At 49.4% G+C, this 20,809-nt stretch overlaps 1 protein-coding gene across 4 annotated transcripts in view; it reads right to left on the bottom strand.

Moving 5' to 3' along the window:
* The window catches only part of USP24 (ubiquitin specific peptidase 24), a 2,099,319-nt gene that overhangs the window by 1,908,572 nt on the left and 169,938 nt on the right, over positions 1 to 20,809 (bottom strand). For all 4 annotated transcript variants that reach the window (XM_078670143.1, XM_078670156.1, XM_078670149.1 and 1 more), the window contains exon 5: positions 17,337 to 17,459. In XM_078670143.1, the coding sequence (XP_078526269.1) occupies positions 17,337 to 17,459 (123 nt within the window). The remainder of the gene's footprint in view (positions 1 to 17,336; positions 17,460 to 20,809) is intronic.

Below are 20,809 nucleotides of genomic sequence, written 5' to 3'. Positions count from 1 at the left end.
TAACAAAAACTGTGAGAATATGGGAACAATGTGCGAAAAAAACAGTTAAACAGAAAGGGAAGAAACAAATGGAGAGGACAGCACCATTCAGTAGAGTGCCAGGCACAGTGGCAAAAAAAGTCATAGAAGGGAAGGGCAGAGCACAGCTACTGCAAAGCAGAACTGCAGCGAAATGCGACATCCTCCCCGAGGGCAGAAGAGCATGTGAAAAATGTCACAGCAGACGAAGAGGCCTGCAACTACAGACTACAAACAGAGAGGGACCACAAAACACCCCAAGACAACACTAGCAAGTGGAGGCAGATCCCCAATAAGAGCAAAGGGCCGAGGCACAGCCAAGGGACCCTAACCCAGGGGGCTTCAAAGGAGGCAGAAATTGCAAGTAATGAAAATGAGGAAGAGCATGAGTAGGCCCCACACTGGAAGATCAGAGTGCAGGGACGCACAGGTACCCATGAACCCACCAACCACCCACCAGAAAGGAAGGAGTGGATCAGACACAGAACGACGCACCCCAATAGGGAGGGAGTAAGAGAAGGCAATCGCAGAAGACACAACCAAGCTGGAGGTCCTCGCAGAACGGGGAGGAAGGGCGTGTCGTGAAGGAATCTGAGGCTAGAATCGTCTCTACCAGATACGTTGTTATCGAAGGTAAGTAACTCGTACATCTGATAGAGACTACTAGTCGCAGATTCCTTAACATAGAATAGATACCCTAGCCGTACCCAGAAGGGAGGAGGGCCTGCAAGAGAGCCCCCCAGTAGGAAGGAACACAGGGCCCCAGCAAGGGACGTGTAATGGGGACAAGAAGGGCGGTTCAGCCCTCCCACCAAGCAGAAGGATGCAAGGGCGAGGGGAGGCAAGGACAACCCCACGCCCAGCCAAGGTAACAGGAACATCCACCAGAAAGCCCTGGAGGTACAGACAACGGCAGAGGAGTACAGAGGAATTAAGAATCACCACAAAACTTCAAGGAGAAGATGTAGAAGTGAAGGTAAGCCCCTCACAGGAAAACATACACACACAGAGTGAAAAGGACTCTCACAAGGCTCCAGCCGACCAATAGGCAGGAGCACAAGGGCCCACCCCAAGGCCCTCGGCCGAGGACCAGAAAGGGCGTGCGCAGCCGGCAGCTGGCAAGTAACATGAAGCCGAACGCCCAGACCAAGCCGAGCGCAAGGCGAAGGCAAAGGCCAGGGAAATGCAGAAAAACCCTGAATGGAGATCATTCCAGACATAAACCGACCCACGAAAGAAGTGGAGCCAGCCAGAAGAGAAGAGGAGGAGAAATGCGTAGGACAGACAAAGCCATTCACCAGAACCCAGGAAAATACCAGGAAATCCTATCCCCCCATGAACACCAGACTGAGGACCAGGCCAAAACACCGGACGAAAAGGGCAGAAGCACCACAGCACAATGCCGCAAACGGCAAGCCAAGTTGGTCCAGCGATTCAGCAGATACTAAAACGACAGGCCCTGGAGCAGCGCAAGCTACACCCTGACAAAGAACAAAGAACCGCATCAGAGGTATACAACGACGCCAGGAAAGGCGAGGAGCCCACAAGGAGAGTCCACACCCTCTCAGCGTAGGACAGAGCTATACAATAGCTACAAGTACCCCACTTAGGGTAAGGCACGGGCCATAGAAAACATGGGAACCCCTCTTAGGGAAAAAATCCCGCATCAGAGGACAAGAACACAAAACCTGCGCGAGGAACCACAGACGGCTTAGCAATCAGCCAAAAATTACACACTTGCCAAAGAGCTGAACCAGCAGACAACAGAAGAGAGGGGCCACCAAGGGTCCCCGATGGTACGTCAAACCACACAGAATATATAAACGGCCCACTCAAAAACAGCAGATTCCAGGAGCAGGTGGGAAACCGCCTCCCATCAAGCCCCGGAGGAACAAGAAGCCAGCCTACTGAGGGGGAGGCGGACGGAGTCCTGCAAGGAGACGCTGAATGGCAGAGTCCGCATGAGTGTTATACAAAAGAACCCCATCAAAGGGCAGTTCAACCAGATGCTCCCTAATATTCTCAGGAAAAACAGCATCCCGCAGCCAAGCATGGCGACGGAGAGCCACAGACGTGGCCATTGCACGGCCAAGAGCATCAGCAACATCCAAGGCCGCACAGAGAATAAATGTGGCCAACTCCCGACCATCCAACACATTGTAACGTAGAACAGCCTGGGCACCCTCATGGGAGACATGAGAAAGAAGGGACTCCGCAGAATCATACAGGCTGGAGGTAGCCCTAGCCAACACACAGAGTGTTGAGAGCCTGCAAGGCAGCACAGGATGAAGCGAATAGGTTCCCCCCAGGAATCCAACCACCGGGCCTCCAGAGACGGAGTAACAAACACCACAGGCAAGGACGGATAGGCAGTCCGCAGAAGAGAGCCTTGAGTAGAAGGGTGGAAGGAAAGGCAGACTGGGTCGTGCAGTATAGGACGGTGAGGATGTAGGAGCGGCTGAGGCAATGGGTCACCCGTGGCTGGACGCCCTGGGAGAATTGTGTAACAACGCTTCAAAAGGAAGGAACAGCTCCCGTCCACCAGAGCCCTGGTGGAAAACTTCCAAGAGATTATCTGTTGGGAAAGGGGTGACCGGTTCACCCATCCGCAGAATGCCAGCGGCCATGGAAATAGCCTGAACGAAGGCAACACTGGCCTCTGTAGGGCGCCGCGGGGGAGAAAGCAATTCCTCCATGGGCGACGACTGCTAACTGACCCATCCGTCCCCAAGTCCAGCTATAGGGGAGAGCGGCCAGCCCCGGAATGGTGGGGAATCCACGGACTGGTGGGGAATCCACAGGCGAGTGGGGAACCTGAGGGTACCCCGGGAAGGGTGGAGAAGCCGGTGGAGGGTCCAACGGCGGACTGCAGAAAAGAGGGCCCGAGGGCTTAGGCCGCGGGGACGGCAAAGAGCCCTCCCTAGAAGATGCCGGTGAAAAGGCAACAATGTGGCGCCCTGTCTCTGGAGAGGAAGAAACCAGCAGATGACAAACCTCCGGAGAGGAGGGAACCTCCTCCGAAGATGAATCATGGACCCAATGCCGGCAAGGCGCCGTGGAATCTGCCACAGGCGCTGGCTCAACGCCGACTGGTGCCTGAGTGGGCATCAGCGGCGCTGAGTCGACCTCCTCCAACATGTGCTCCCTAGGAGAATGGGGCAGGGTCGGCTCCGGTGCGGCTATGGAACGGCGCCGAAAAGGCGCCGGCTCGACCTCACTCGTGGCAGCCACCCGCAGAGAGGACCGGGAGGGACTTGGGAAAGCACCCCAGGCCCTGCCTCCACCGCGGCTCTGCCAGGGCGGAAAGCCTTTGGCGCCGAAACGGCACAGAAACTGCCTCTGGGGAGGCAGTAGTCTGCTTCGACGGCCGAGGGGAACCCGGGGACAAGCACTGAGTCCCGGCGATCTCCTGCGACGCCACAGGGAGCCCCGTAGGGATTTGCGGCAAGGCAGGGACGCCAAGGGTTGAAGAGCGGAGCCCCGAAGGACAACCCCTCGACGACACCACCCTCCTATAGCCTAAAGCCGAAGCCGCCAGGGCCGAAGCCGCCGGCGCAAGGGATCCGCGGACGTCTCAGGAGGTGGAGGAGGGGCCAAAGAAGCCTGCAAAGCCTGCAGAGCCGCAGCGTACGCTGTCATTTGGGCCCTAGTCGCCCCGACACCGGGAAACTGCAGTTATGGTGCTGACTGGCGGGGGCGCACGTCCCGAGGAGAGCCTGCGCCCTCCACCGAACAAGGACAAGACCACAGAGACAAACTACAGGACCTACCAGCTGGCGAGCGACGCCCTTGGGGTCATGGCGCGGGGCGATGCCGCAGAAGGAATCGGCGGTTCCTGGACTCTGAGGTAGGGGACGGACGCTGGGACGACACCGACCTGGACAAGCGGGCCCACAGCAATTTCATCCGGCGTTCCCGCCGGGACTTTAGTTTAAGGTGCTGACAAGCTTCGCAGTCCGTCGAGTCATGGTGCTCGCTCAGACACCACATACATATCTGGTGAGGGTCCATCGCCGACATCTGGAGTGCACAATCCGTACAAGACTTGAAGCCCGAAGGCATTAGCACACTGTTCCATGAACCAAAATGTGAAAAGGAAGCCTGAAAACAGGTCAAGACATGATCCGGATCCGCGTTGCATGCGGAGAAGAGAAAAACTGACGTCGGCGCACCGGTGTGGGGCCTTATGTGACCTTGCTGACGTCACGCCCACGGACATCAGGGCGGAGTCACTTGGTGCCGCCCCCCGGCACGAAGAGATGCTGTGGCAAGAAAAGTTTCCGGATCCATCCTCACACCTGGGGATAATTCTACGTTAAGGAATCTGCGGCTAGTAGTCTCTATCAGATACATTGTACAAAAGAAATAATGGGTGGTGGATCAATTGATTTGAATCATTACTTAGTACTTTAGGCTTGGAAATTAAACAGGACGTCATATTATGAAATAAGGGATCCAAAAACAAAATATGGGTAGAGAGGCCTTAAAGCGTTTATGGTGAAAAAATATTATCACAAAGTATAAATAAATGGTATAAGTAATTTTAAAAAAAATGGGACCAAAACAGATGGAATATACTTAAAATCTTTGTTCTCCATCATTGGGATCTTCACTGAAGTCATACACATTGACTATCTGAGATTATGCACAGGAAACCAGACCAATATTTCTAAGAAAAAAGTAACTTTATAGCCAATCTGGAGAGAAACATGTTTGCTTAATTAAGCCATTCATAATTACTATTTAAAAAGAGAATAAATTCAAGGGACTGGAGCCCTATAGATAATAACTTGTAAAAGAAGGAATGGATCACTGCCCTTTTAAGGGAACAAACAACTCTACTACCTTGTTTAGTATTGGCAGAGGATAACGTTGTTCATTTTAACAGAGGAGTTGGTGCAATATGCTTTAACTGTTATATTCCTCTAAATCGAGCAGACTAGAGGTACGTTGTTTATGACTTTAAAGGATATTACCATAGAGGAGATCAAGAATTACAACTAATGTTTTTCTCTTCATAACGGGATTTTCATGGAAAGTTATTAACACAAAACATCATCACAATCGTATCCCCTCCAAGAAGTTAATACTTTCCGTGGATAGGTAAGATGCTCTCAGATCAATGACTACTCTGACTCGTCGACCTTTGGATAACACTAGTCAAAATGACTAATATAATAAGCCCTTAAAAATGGAAGAGAAATCACAATAAACGAAGTGGAGGATGGCTGTGTTCAGCATAAAATAATCCTTGTGGACAGTTACGAGATCCTACTGAAAGACTGTTAAAAGGAAACAGGATTTTAGAATCCCTGACAGGCTTACACCTGCCAATTTAAACATTCGCCTAGCATTTGTGAAGTATATCTTTAGACCAGGTGTTTCCAATGGGTCGATCTCTGGTTACCAGTAGCTCACAGGCTGCCGTTTTGTAGCTTGCGCATGATAATTGCCTCTTAATAGGCTAGAGAACATACAGCTGCCTAGTTGATAAGACAGCTATTTAAAACATTGTGCTCGATTCTGTGAGGGGTCAAATGCCGACAGTGCAGGAAGATGCAGTGAAGCTTGTACTGGAAATTCTTTCGTAACTTTTTTTCTGTTTCCAGCACCGGTATCGCACACTTCAGTGCATCAACGCAACTCTCAATGCGGGAATCTCCAAGTAACTCCTACAAAGGCTCCAGAACATCTAAAATGCCGATACAAAAGACTCACACAGGACCTCCAGCACAGCACCCACATCACACTGCATCTAAAGGAGCCCCACTGGCTCCCCATTTACAAAATGCAGCCAATTCAAACTCCTCACTCACACATACAAAAACCTACACAACATTGGGCAAGCATCCCTTAACAGCCTCGTACACTTTCATCAGCCGAACAGACACAGACGCTCTAGCCCACTCTCGCACACCCCCCCCCATATTCACAAAAATAGGGTAGGTGGTCGCTCGTTCCCTCACGTACCACACTAAACCCTAACAAACACCCTTGCCACCCAAAAACCTACACCCAACCTAAACCATAAAATCACCCCAGCCATTATATATATATATATATATATATATATATATATATACATACATACATACATATATATATATATATATATATATATATATATATATATATATATATATATATATATATATATATATATATATATATATATATATATATATATATATATATATATATATATATTACCTGCAAAATACTTACATTTTGCATGGTAAAGGCATATGTGCAGTAACGCTTTCATTGTAATGGCATGCATGGTTCATACAGTGCTGTAAATGCGGTTGCCAGTGGTATAGACCTTCAGTGAACTTGCTCCAGCTGGAGGAAATTCTCATAGTATCAAATCACTTATTGTTTTAGGTTTTTACGTGATGCAGGGCTGAGGAAATCTTTGGACCCTACTGCCACATGAAAGGTTTGTGCTTGGAGGACTGTCAGCTGGAGAAAGGTGTTTGAGGGAACTAGTCAGGAACAATGGGTACCAGTTATTTGGCAATGGACCTGAAGGATGCTAGGATTGATTGAATAAATTAGGTCAAAACTTGCTAAAATATTATGCTGTATTTTGCTGTAACCTCAACTTTCCATTTCCAAATTTTCATTTACAGAATAATAGTGATTTCATAACATTATCTTCTTCTTGGTTGGAAAAGCGTTCAGGTAATGCAGAACATACAGCTTATCTTTGGACAGGTAAAGTGCTTAATATAAGACAAATGACCCCCGCCCATCCCCCAAGTACAGCTTCCCCAGTCTTACTCTAGCCTGACATGGAAAGGTTTGCCAACTGTAGTACCACACTTTGTACCAAGTGACTTATGTGTGGGTGATTCACAGTGACCCACAACTCAGATCCCTGCATCATTTCTTACTGGCATTCCACTTTGTTTTGCATCAAGGACGGCTTAGTTATGAGAGGCAATCAGTGAGCAACTAGATTGAGATTTCTTGTGCCAAGGAAGAAGCAAATGAACGCAACAGTTGGATAACTGGCCACAGCAACTGATGCACATTTTTTTTCAATGGTCTCTAAAAGCATGCCCACAGACGCAGGCATAAGGAACATGTACTTTGGGCAAAAACTATTTGTTGATGTGGGTAGACTCTAAAATAAGATTGACAAATCATTGTGCGGCAACAAACAAAAATAATGTGACCACTCACAAAACACAGGATTATAGGATATACTCAAGCACCCCTTTAAAAGGAGAAACCATACAATAAAGAGGAGTTCCTGTTTCCAAAGGGGACTTGGAGAGGCACATGAATTACATGAATACGCACAGGGGACAATTTTGTTAAAAATAATAAAGTTGCAGAATCTTTTAAAGAATAGCATTCCTGCCTGCCTGAGGCAAGGTGGCCAATCACATGGCAAAGACGGAAACCTATTACATACTGTTACATGTGATATTTTAACTTTTATTGCTCATTAAGCATTGGTTTATGTTTTTATTGCACTTAACTCATGCCTTTCCAAAACAAAAAGAAAGGTGCTACCAAAGAGATCAGATAAAAACATGCATAGAAAAAAATGACAGATGAAAATCAAACAATTCCTACTGTACAAGGTAAGAAAAAGGCTGACAAGGATGAATATGCTCATTCCACAGTAAATAGTCTAGCAGTTACATATTTTTATAGGAGGAGTGGAGACTACATACACTCAATTGGGTCAACAAGGTAAAAAAAAAAGGAGCAATAGGTAAAGTGTTCACATGCTCTGTTATGGCTACAATATCCATACATGATCAGAATAGAAGTGTGGCGAAGGAGAGGGGCAATAAGGAGAAATGTTACTAAGTTCATGGGATAAGGAGGCGTGGCCAAGCCCCGGACCATGATGGCCGCGTAGCTTAGGAGCTCCGCCGAACTCCCTTGACAACATCGCCCGACCTGCGGTAGCGGCGCTCTGGCAAAACGTTGGGCACACTAGCAAGAGTACTCATGGCCAGCAACACGACAATCCTCTTCCGGTCGGAAACTGGGGCCGCGATCCGCAGCTATGTGTGTCGGAAGCAGCGACCCTGAAGAAGCGTGGTGGCCGGGAGACTGGGCGTTCGAGTATTGGACGGGGCCAGCGCTGAGATCAATTGAGCGGCCGCTGAATGTCCTGAGATTGGGAGTGTGAGAAGTTGGCCTGGTATATGATGTTCACTATTCTAGTGAGCAGCTTGCACCAGTCCAAACAACCCTTATGGTGATGGTTGTAAAGTCAACCTTATAGACCAGCTATCCTAGTGGTAGCATGGACAAAGCAGTCTTAGGCTAAACTCAAGAGGGCATGTAAAGCCAGCTGTTTTACCATATGTAACCACTTTAATACCAAGTGAAAGGACACCACACAGGTTGTATATCAAAATATATATGTATTTATTTCGAACACAATCCTCTGAACTCAATATGAGGACAGAGGCACCAGCACATAACAAGATACTTAATTAAAATACAATAAGTTGCAGAAAATACAGTAATGCCCTAGGGGCACTTCGAACCATATACTAAAATAGTGGTATAAGTACCACGTCACGAACAAAGGAAAGGCCTAGGGCCTGGAGAATCGCTGGGGCTACACTGTACTACCAAAAGATAGGCAGCAGGAGGCCCACGGGATGCGCGTGCAGTGTCCTTACACGCACGCAAGTTACCATAGAGTTAGAATGGGAACGAAAGAATTGGAAACTAGTTTTTAGGACACTTCCGGATGGACTAGGGAAAAGCTACTTGAAACTAGGATAGTCAATACCCACAGGAGTACCGAAATACTCGCGTTACCTCACCCACAGGAAGCGGGTGCATAGGTATCACAGTGTGTCGGGTTTCGTCGCTGATTCCTATGGAGCCTTGGAGAAAGATGCTGCAGGCGACCAGGAGAGAAGTGTCCGGTGGATCCAAGGGTGGATCGAGGATAAAGAGTACCTGAAAGCAGAGGGGACAGAGTCTGGGTCACTAGCCAGTGACCAGGAAGGAACCAGGCGATGTCGCGAAGCAATCAGGTGATGTCGTCAAGCTGGTCTCTACAGCCACGTGGACCAGGAGGTGTCGACGATGACCAGGAGCTGGATACAGACTGTCCCACGAAGGCTCTCGCTGTCGGCGGTGTCGGCTTCCGGATTGGAGTCAACAAGCCTTAGCAAAGGCAACCCACGCAGGAATCGAAGATGGCTTCTTGATCAGACCAGCAAGGTCTGATGGGCTTCTCCTTTTCAGGGAAGCAGGGGCCAGTCTGGAGCAACCAGACCAGCATTGTAAATTCAAAGGTTCGTCGTCACAGAAGCCACTAGCCAACGGGCAAGTGACCGGACAGACGCGTCGAGCAGGAAAATGCAGAAGGGCCCCACGCAGAACTTGTGGAGTGTGGAGGGCTGATCTTCGGTGCAGTTGGTGCTCGTGGCTGGGGCTTCTCAATCCCCAATGCACAACTTCGAGGGTGCCTCAGAAGTTGCACGGAAAGCAATTCGCTGGCTTTCCAAGATGGCCGGTCCCACGTCTCTCGTCGCCTCCACAGGTCTCAGCACTGCTGTGACTGTGGATCGGGCTGTTGGAAGTCTGGAAGTCCGGGTCTTGTCAGGCTCTGTGCTCGGGCTTCGGCGGGAGCGTCGACAAAGCAAACCGTTGATCGCTTGATGGTGCCTGTTTGCACAGGGTGGTCACTCCTTGACCACAAGGGAGATTCTTCAGTCATCTTCTTGCAAAATAGATCGTCGAAGGTCCATAGTTTTGTTTCAAAGTTTCAGTCGGGATAAAATCTAAAGTCTTGGGACTCAGCTCCTACTTATATACCAAATTTAGGGGCTGGATTACCTGCTAGGTCCCTCCTATGGGTCGGACCCAGTAAGGGGGTGGTTACACCCCTTTCCCTTTGTCCAGTTTCGCGCCAGAGCTGGGGCTGGAGTGCCCCAGCACCGGTTTGAACTGGACTATGCATGGGACACCTTGTGTGCCCCAGGCAGTGTCTCATTTTATTCAGCCCTCCCTGCCCCAATACACTATGGCCATTCTGGGGTGGTGCTAGCACCTCCCAAGACAGGAAACCTATTGTCCAAGCCTCCCTCGCTAGAAGGACTCCCAGCAGCAGGAGGTCAGACTTGTGTCAGTGGCAGCAGCATCCATTTTGTGATGCTGAGGCTCTGGTTAACTTTAACCGGGATTAGTAGGAAAAACATGTCTTCTCCCTCTAGAAGGGTGGAATGCTACCCCCGTCACCAGAACTGGCGAGGGGGTAGTATTCCAAAGCGCATGACACCTTACACGACATGTTTTGATAAAGCCAAACCAAAGTTAGCATTTAACCGCGAGGTTCATAATGCCCTTAAGAGTATATGGTATGGCTATATCATAGAACAGCTATAAGGACATGGTTCCGAAAGCTGCAGGCAGGCTCAGCTCAAGCTAGAGCACCATCTCGCATAAAACCAAGCACTCTGCCTTCAGGATTGTTAAGGCCTGCCATAGGAGTGACTTATAGGTGCATATGTGTCTATATATAATGGTAGGTATAGGAATACTACACCTAAGCAAGGGGTGATTACACGACCTTGCCCCAGCTGAGTGATCAGCCAGTTGTGTCAGTTTGGATGGCCAGCCAGGGGTGGCAAAAGATATGCTGCAGCCCCTAGTAGGCATTGGGTGCATCTATGCCCTGGGTACCTATGGTACACTGTACAGGGACTCATAAGAGTGACCCAATATCCAATTAGGTATGCACCTAAAGTACATGGAGTCCATTTTATAGAGAGAGCAGATAGCCGAGCAGATAGCCTGGGGCCCCGATTAGCAGGATCCCAGGCCAACTAAGTCGAAAACCAGCTAAACAGAAGGCAAACAGTCTGGGGTAACCATAGTCGGGTATCCACCTTCCTACAGGGAGGCCCACACTAAAGCAAACACAAGATTGTTGCGCATGGCTGAGTTATTGAAAAGTGCTGTAGCAGCTGCGGGCGGCATGTTGATGGAGGATTGGAAGACGCTCTACAAACAAGTAAGCCACGCATCTATCCCCCCCGAGGCGCCGCAGTGAAAGGAACAGCGGGAGAGCTCGTGGGCGGCCGTGAGGCCGTAATATTGGTGGGCTGTCTCCTGGTTGCCCGCTTGAGATCGGAAGAAGTGCAGAGAGGAGAACATGAGCAAGCGACCCAGCGGGGAGACCTCACTTGCATTTTGGCTGACGCAACAAATGGGGCCAAACTCCTGCTCAGTCTTCGCGGCCAGACGGTCGATAAAAAGAACAGACAACAGTTGGCCTGGTGGTGCACATGAGCAGGGGAGTCCCATGTAAAGAGTGGACATACGAGGGTTACGCAACCGGACCAGAAAAACTGCCGGAGAGGAGGCAGGAAGATTGTTGATGGAAGGACCGGGAGGCGCTCGTCGATCACGTTAGCCCCATACTCATTATCCCGGAGGCCCCACAGTGAAAAGGACAGCAGAACGCTTGGGGTCAACCTCTAGGTCGTATTAAATGGGTGGGTGGGCTGCCTCCTGGTCACCAGTCTGGTCCCGTGTGTGTGAACGGTTCGAGAGGATTCGCCGTGGCTCCGGCAGGGACATTTTATTACTTTTTTTGAATGCACACAAACATGGCCACGTTGAGCCCTGTCGCTGCGGTCAGATCTGTTGGGGTCCAGAAATAGAAAGGAATTAAGCTGGCAGAGTGAGTGGGAAGACAGATCGGCTTGAGCAGGGCGCACAAGCAGAAGTACGCCACACGGAACGGTGGTGAAATCCCCGCTTGTGGGAAGAAAAGCTGTTGCAGGGATTGGGCACGTCAATCATTCGCTCTGGTGGCGGTGCTTGAAAAGGATTGATATGGGCAAGGGGGACCCCCAACAAAGGAGGCTCAACTTTGAGAAGCAGGTGGATGCTCGGACAGACCCGGAACATCAATCGCAGTAGAAGGCAATAATGCGGCCCCCCCACAGACAAACCCTCAGGGTAGTGAGGCACTAATGACTGAGTTACAAGCAGGGTTCAAGGCGCTTGATACGCGCTTCGACTCCCTGGACAAACGGCTTGACAAAATGGGGGCCTGCCTGGAACGAAAGGAAGGGAGGCTAGAGACCACTGAAGGCAGGATCTCAGATCTAGAGGAGAGTGCCGCGGAGGCCCCCAAAAGGATAGGGAGAATGGAGAGGGTGCTTAAAACTATAGCCATCAAGAATGAAGACTTGGAGCCAGGGAAGGCGGAACAATAGTCACATTATAGGAGTGCCAGAGACCATGAACACAGGCTAGCTGGATGGATGGATTTTTGGGAGGGTTACTGGTTGACTTATTCAGTTGAAACTAGTTTACTGCCACATTTGTCGTTGAACGAGCGCAACGCGCCCTTGGTCCTCAGCCTAATCCCGGATGCCCGTCATGACCAATAATGGCACGGCTTCTCAACTTAAGGGACCAATACACTGCCCTGCATTTGGCACGTGAAAAGGGGGCGTTGGATTGGCAGGGTACAACTATTACTTTGTACTGTGACTTCACGGCAATGGTACAGGATGCCCATAAGAAACACGCCACGGTCAAGCTCGCTCTGAGACGGGCAGGACTGAAATATGGCATGTTGTACCCTGCAAGGCTTAGATTTGATGTGGCTGGCCGGCCCCGAATTATCGAAACGTCTGCTACAGTACAAGAATTCCTCTGGGCACGAGAGGCGAATGATCACCCAAGAAAGTCCCAAACACTGGACCGTTCTCCACGAATGCAAGACTCTGGTGCCAGTGCTGATTTGTTCTCTGCCAGCTGACGAACTAACTGTTACACATATTGTTGATAAGTATTGCCTGTGCTTCTAAATATATTGGGAATGCTGGGGTGCTTACCGCCGCAGGTCAGCCAAACTAACAGTTTCTCCTATTTGATAACATGCAATCAGGGATTAGGCGTAGTGTTGTCACCCCGAGTGGTTAGGCACCCTCAATTGTTCAATTACTTGGAATCTTCAGTATTATGATCATCTCGTTGTTTGGGAGTTGGGGTGTTCCCCTAGAAAAGATTGAGGGGATGGGAGGAGGGAGGGAGGGGTGGACTAAGTTCACAGAGTTGTCTTTACTTTGTAATATAACACATGCTCAGAATGTATATAACGATTGAGTCAAAACAGTGGAATAGCTACAAATTTGGAGAATGATACTTAGTAATAATAAGATTGACAAAATGGTACTAATGTCTTGGAATGTACTGGGACTCAACGACGCACATAAGCGAAAACAAGTCCTGCATAACCTACAGCGACATAAAGTAGACGTTGCCTTATTACATGAAACACACTTGCCACTGCAAAATCCCCCTAGTTTTGCTGCCAGTTGGTGCCCAAATCGATATTTTGCAAGCTACAGTACATACTCTAGAGGGGTCTTCATTCTAATACACTCCATTCAGGGCGGTGGAGGTTTATTCGGACCAGGCGGGCAGGTTTCTGCTGGTAAAGGGATGGCTATTGGGGAACACCATGTTATTAACGTGTACGCCCCAAATGTTGGTTATCCGGAGTTTTTCATAGACCTACAAGCGAGCATTGACAAGATGGGGGTGGACCTGGTATATATGTTATGTTATGTTATGTTATGTTAAAATATTTTTTTACCGCGCACGGTCACCAGTCGGTTTCATGGCGCTCAAAGACAAAGCAGGGAGGATAGGCAGTGAGGTTTAATCGTAGGCAAGCTGGAAAAGATGGGTTTTAAGCAGTTTACGAAAGCAAGTGTAATCGGGGCAGAGTCGTATAGTTGAAGGGAGAGAGTTCCAGGTTGAGGGGGCAAGAAAGGAAAAACAGGAGCCACCATGTTTTTTGCGTTTGAACCTAGGGATGGTTAAAAGGTTGTGTGTGGCAGACCGAATATTCCTCGGGGGAATGTGACGCTTGAGGCTGAGGGAAGTGAAGGCTGGGACATGGGCAAGGAGTGACTTAAAAACAGTGCAGCCCAGTTTGAAAATGCATCGAGAGGCTACTGGGAGCCAGTGCAGTCTCCTCAACAGGGGCGAGACATGTTGGTGCTTAGGCTGTTGAAAGATCAGTCTGGCCGCCTGATTTTGTACCAGCTGAAGCCGATGGAGGTATGGGAGGGGATTTGAATATTTTATTGAATCCACTACTGGATGGCCCAGCCACGACATCAGGGATGAAACCTAGGGCCAGGCACACATTATTTAGTCTGATAGACGCCTATCAGACGATTGATGCTTGGCGTCACTTACACGCAGACACGCCAATGTACACACATTACGCGTCCCCCCATAACACCTGGACCAGACTAGATTACTGGTTACTAACCCCTAACGTAGCTGCATGGCTGGGCGAGGCGCCTCCCTCATACTCTGTCAGACCACGCTCCGCTAGTGATAGGACTGAAGGTCCAGAGTTCAGGTGATAGATCCTGGCGGTGGAGATTATCCCGAAATGGCACTCCAATATCCAATGTTTGAAGCAGAGTTAGGTCAGGTCATAGACTAACACTTTGAGCTAAACACAGGGATGGTGGACACTAAAGCCATGTTATGGGAGGCATTTAAAGCTTACATTAGGGAGGTATGTATATCGAAAGGGGCTGGAATTCTCAAAGACTTGCACAACACCCTTTATGGGATTGAAGCCCAATTGATGGTAATAGACGCAGACCGGGGGGCCTCCCAGACGGCTTGGGTTTTTGGGCACCGGGCCGCTCTCCTGGCCGAATTCCATGAGGCCGCAGAGCAGGAATCACACTATTTGAGGAAATATGCGATAGCCCTGATCAAAATGGTTGTATTGCCACAGTCAGTTTTCTACTTATTCCAGAATATCCCAATACCACTATACAAGGCCTTTTTGCCACGCTCCGTTCCAAGTGAATTCGACTGGTGTGGGGTGGCAAACAACCAAGAATTCGTTGGGACACTCCCTTATGAAAGGGGTGGGTTTAGCATTCCGAACTTACGCGTTTATTATTTGGTTGTTCGGTGCAGCTTTTCTAGACACTGGTTTACCTTTGACTAGCGGGTTCCATATTTGCGCCCGTAGCAGACTTATCACACCCCATTCCCTTGTCAGCGCTGCTACCAGATGGTTTAAAACGGGACCCACTGGACATACAAACGCCGTCAACGTCTAGCACGGCCTGGATGCAACTCGCTCGGGCGACGGGAACACAGCAGCTGTACTGTTCAGTGCTACCTCTTGCAAGGAACATTTGGGTACCAGTCACCGGGAGGTAACGATACAGTGAACCCTTACCAAATTTAATTTGACTACAGTTGAGGATGTGTTTCCAGGTGGACACACATTTTCCTGTGCTGAGGATGCCCGGTTTCAGGAAGCCACGTTCCTGGACCAGTTAAATTTGTGTAGGTTGCCGATAGCGTTCAGATTACTGATTCAGAGTTACCCTTTAGAACCACTGGATTTTTCCCCCACTGACATTGCTTATCAAGGATATAAGCGGTGAACATCTCATGTCTAGGATGTACATGGCCACAGTGACCATGCTTCCAGTCAGGGATGAAGGGATACGAGCAGCCCGGGAGCGATACTTGGGAAGCCCCCTCACAGATGCTCAGTGGCATGCGTGTTGCAAGCAAACACGTAAAGTTTTGTTTAAGCACAACAATAAGATATTACATTTTAAATTTCTATGGCGAGCTTATGTTTCCCCTGCTAAGATTCACCGCATGGACCCCTCGCGTGCGCATACCTGCCCCAGATGTGGCGCCCGATGATTGATTTTTGCGCATATGGTTTGAACCTGTAACAAAGTAGCACAATACTGGACCCAGGTTTTTAATGAACTATCAAAAATGACTGGCTTGAGCTTCGCCCCTACACCTATGCAGGCATTGTTAGTATATGTGCAAGAGACTGCTAACCCGTATAAGCGTTTTAGTGCAATGGCATTGTTGTTAGCCAAAAGAGAGATCGCAGTTCATTGGGAGGAGTAAATACTCGCCGACATTGAAAGGTTGGATGTTTAGCATGTCATACTGCAAATACCGTATCAAATCAAAAGGGGGAGAAGGAAGTGATTGTGATCCGTTCAGCTTCCTTGTTTCAATCAGAATTGGTAAATGAAACAAACTCAGGCGCGATCAGAAAGATAAGCAATGTTGGAACAGGTCTATGCAATAACAGACATAGGACTCATTCAGCTAAGAGACCTTCTAAAGATCTTGGCACCAAACTTGATTTAGCCTTGAAAACTAATCATATCAATTCCTAATAGGAAACTATAACCATGGCAATTCTTGGATGCTCATGCTGCCAGATTACCAGAACTAAAGGGACAGCCCTTTGAATGCAGACACAAGAAGGAGTTAAAGATCCTTTGTTTGTCTCATTTGCAGGGTCAGATTTCTGCCATTCTCATCGGAGAAACTACCAAGATGATGGGAAAGGCAGTTTGAGGCATCAGTAGAGAAAAGCATCAGACAAAACAAAAGCAGAGAATGGAAAAGACAGGGCGTTAGAAGTTGGATAGGCAATGGGGAGATTGCCAGATTTTTGTATTTGTACCCTCTGCTCACCACCCACCTAAACCTTCAGCACTAACATCCTCCATTACAGCCAGCCAGAGACTGTAAGAGCAGTTATAGCTGCGATTGAATAGTTTTACCATTGCATGGTAATCTTGGCACACATTAGGCAGGTGAGGACCAGTATTCTGCTTGAGGACCAGTATTCTGCTCTTCTTAGCGCCATTTCCATTGATAGCCCAATTCTTCTCATCATGGAGCTTTATGTGAGTTCCTTAGTGAGTGGAATGATTGTAAACCTCAGCTCTGGTAAGAAGTTGCCTATAGATATGGTGAAACTCAACAGTGAATTTAAGGGCACAAGGTGATCACAAGCACTAGCTAAGGAGCAGAAATATACAAGACAGCGACTTCTATCACAGACATGGTCACATGCAAACCTTCTTACCACCAGTCCTCAAGGTCAACATCTTCACAAGTCTCCACCATGAGCCACCACAATGATACTTAAGTCCCTATCCCTCCACAACTTGAGAACTCTCTGAGGTGCTCAAGGGAAGGCAGAGGTAGGCTTTCATCAAACCTTGACAACGTCAGATAATTTCTTCCATTTTCCTCTTTCAACCCCACAACCCAAGCTTATGTGACATAGGGAAGCATCACCTGCTCTCTTCACACTTGTTCTGTGCTATTTGGCATGAATCTGTCCAAGCATGGTGGATGCATACCAGGCTGGAAGTGGAAGCCGGGGACCCACAAAAGCCAGTATCATAGCAGGAACCAACTCTTGATGGAAGAAGAGTATTCATTCAAATCTTCTCTTGCTAGAGAAAAAAAATATTTATACCTACCTTTTGCAAACTAGTTGTTGGTGAAACCGCATACATATTTCCATCACCAAAAACATCAGTCCAGCTTCTCTGACATACTTTCATCCGATTCTTGAAATGGTATTCATTGTCAGGATTAAAAGCCTGCAGTTACATAAAATACACCCATAAGTGACATTCACCCTGGTGACAAAAAAAACTTCATCTAAACATGTTTCAAGGCAAAAATGTTTAAAAAATTCTTTACACTTTAGAGGGCCCACTGTTACTGTACAAAAGGATAAGCATTACTGTGTTCAGGCCACAAACAATTAAAAGCTATGCAGCAATGAACTGAGTCACTCCAATGAGAACTGCATATAACTTTAATGAGAAATTTCTGAACAAATGCACTAATAAACTTCCAACAATTCACATAATTAAAACAGAAAAAATGTAAGGAAACTTTCTAAAGACATATCACGTCACGTAAATTTAAAGTAAAAACTGCACTGCCACTCTATACCAGTCAAGAGATAGGCTAATCCGAACTAATATTGCAAAGCAATTGAACTCTCAGGTCACAGGCCTGACTTAGGTATGCAAATAGCGGCACTTGGAAGAGTTAATTTGTGGAGTTTTTTCACAAAACGTGAGTGTACATATTACCTGGGAGTAAATCTCGCAGTAGCAAGGAATGAGTCTTACCTTTTGGTAACCGCTACAGGCGAACACTCACCACTGGGCCTCATTTTAACAAAAAAATGGACACAAGGCCTTCACCCATACTCAGCTGCATACGGAGTTTCTAAAATTTTCTAGAATCACTAGCATAAACATCAAGATTTTTCAAAAGCCTAGTGATTTTAGTGAACTGATGGCACAGGCCTGCACTGCACTCAGAAAAGGGTTCCAGCTCCAGTGCAGTTAACCATCTTACACTTTTATGGGTAGATAAATACCTTGGCCACAGTCCAATATCGAAGGGTGAGCTTAAGGTTGTGAGGTCTCAAAACCATTGCTGTTATTCCATTAAAAAAATCTCTACTGCCTTGTGTACATCAAATGCGAACGTTGGTCATTGTAAAAAAAAAACAAGCATTGGAAATGCAATAGGTCTCGCATTAGAAAAGTTGGAGTTATTGGTCTTGTAAATGACATATTTTATTTATTTGTTGGTTTTTAAAATTGCTAAATTGATGGCTTTGTCATTTGGCTCTGGTCGTTAGGCCACATCTCTAGAGAACAGGAGAGTGCAGCAGGGGAGAGAAGCACAGCAATGCAATAGGTCTCGCATTAGGAAAGTTTGAGCTATTGGTATTGTAAAGGACACATTTTTTATTTATGTGCTTGTTTTGAAAATAGCGAAATTAATAGCTTTGTTATTTACAATGCCAATAGTTTTATCTTTCGCAAATGTGACACCTATTGTAACACAATATGTGTTGTGAGGGTGAGGGTGAGGGGTTGAGGGTGAGTGAGGGTGAAGGGTTGAGGGTGAGTGAGGGTGAGTGGGGTTGAGGGTGAGTGGGGTTGAGGGGTGAGGGGTTGAGGGTAATTGAGGGTGAGGGTGAGTCAGGGTGAGGGGTTGAGGGTGAGTGAGGGTGAGGGTGAGTGAGGGTGAGGGGTTGAGGGTGAGTGAGGGTGAGGGTGAGGGTGAGTGAGGGTGAGGGAGGGTGAGTGAGGGTTGAGGAGGGTGAGGGAGGGTGAGGGAGGGTGAGGGAGGGTGAGGGAGGGTGAGGGAGGGTGAGGGAGGGTGAGGGAGGGTGAGGGAGGGTGAGGGCGGGTGAGGGCGGGTGAGGGAGGGTGAGGGTGGGTGAGGGTGGGTGAGGGGTTGAGGGTGAGAGGGTGAGGGTGAGTGAGGGTGAGGGGTTGAGGGTGAGTGAGGGTGAGTGAGGGTGAGGGTGAGGGTGAGTGAGGGTGAGGGGTTGAGGGTGAGTGAGGGTGGGTGAGGGGTTGAGGGTGAGTGAGGGTGAGTGAGAGTGAGGGTGAGTGAGAGTGAGGGTGAGTGAGTGAGGGTGAGTGAGGGTGAGTGAGGGGTTGAGGGTGAGGGGTTGAGGGTAAGTGAGGGTGAGGGTGAGTGAGGGTGAGGGGTTGAGGGTGAGTGAGGGTGGGTGAGGGGTTGAGGGTGAGTGAGGGTGAGTGAGAGTGAGGGTGAGTGAGGGGTTGAGGGTGAGGGGTTGAGGGTAAGTGAGGGTGAGGGTGAGTCAGGGTGAGGGGTTGAGGGTGAGTGAGGGTGAGGGTGAGTGAGGGTGAGGGGTTGAGGGTGAGTGAGGGTGAGGGGTTGAGGGTGAGTGAGGGTGAGGGGTTGAGGGTGAGTGAGGGTGAGGGTGGGTGAGGGTGGGTGAGTGAGGGTGAGGGGTTGAGTGAGGGTGAGGGAGGGTGAGTGAGGGTGAGGGGTTGAGGGTGAGGGTGAGTGAGGGTGAGGGAGGGTGAGGGGTTGAGGGTGAGTGAGGGTGAGTGAGGGTGAGGGTGAGTGAGGGTGAGTGAGGGTGAGTGAGGGTGAGTGAGGGTGAGTGAGGGTGAGTGAGGGTGAGTGAGGGTGAGTGAGGGTGAGTGAGGGTGAGTGAGGGTGAGGGGTTGAGTGAGGGTGAGAGGTTGAGGGTGAGTGAGGGTGAGAGGTGAGGGTGAGTGAGGGTGAGTGAGGGTGAGGGGTGAGGGTGGGTGAGAGGTTGAGGGTGAGTGAGGGTGAGGGGTTGAGGGTGGGTGAGGGGTTGAGGGTGGGTGAGGGGGTTGAGGGTGGGTGAGGGGTTGGGGGTGAGTGGGGGTGAGTGGGGGTGAGTGAGGGTGAGTGGGGGTGAGTGAGGGTGAGTGGGGGTGAGTGGGGGTGAGTGGGGGTGAGTGAGGGTGAGTGAGGGTGAGGGAGGGTGAGGAGGGTGAGGAGGGAGTGAGGGTGAGTGAGGGTGAGTGAGGGTGAGTGAGTGAGGGTGAGTGAGGGTGAGTGAGGGTGAGTGAGGGTGAGTGAGGGTGAGTGAGGGTGAGGGTGAGTGAGGGTGAGGGTGAGTGAGGGTGAGTGAGGGTGAGTGAGGGTGAGGGTGAGGGTGAGTGAGGGTGAGGGTGAGTGAGGGTGAGTGAGGGTGAGGGTGAGTGAGGGTGAGTGAGGGTGAGGGTGAGTGAGGGAGGGTGAGTGAGGGTGGGTGAGTGAGGGTGGGTGAGGGTGAGTGAGGGTGGGTGAGTGAGGGTGAGTGAGGGTGAGTGAGGGTGAGTGAGTGAGGGTGAGTGAGGGTGGGTGAGGGTGGGTGAGGGTGGGTGAGGGTGAGTGAGTGAGGGTGAGTGAGTGAGGGTGAGGGTGAGGGTGAGTGAGGGTGAGTGAGGGTGGTGAGGGTGAGTGAGGGTGGTGAGGGTGAGTGAGGGTGAGGGTGGGGTGAGGGTGGGTGAGGGTGGGGTGAGGGTGGGTGAGGTGGGGAGAGTGGGTGAGGGTGGGTGAGGGTGAGGGTGATGGAGATGAGGGTGAGGGGATGAGGGTGGAGGGGTGAGGGGTTGAGGGTGAGGTGAGGGAGGTGAGGGGGTGTGGG

Source organism: Lissotriton helveticus, chromosome 1_2, assembly GCF_964261635.1.
Source record: "Lissotriton helveticus chromosome 1_2, aLisHel1.1, whole genome shotgun sequence".
Classification (NCBI taxonomy): Eukaryota; Metazoa; Chordata; class Amphibia; order Caudata; family Salamandridae; genus Lissotriton; species Lissotriton helveticus.
This window is presented reverse-complemented; position numbering and strand designations above follow the sequence as displayed.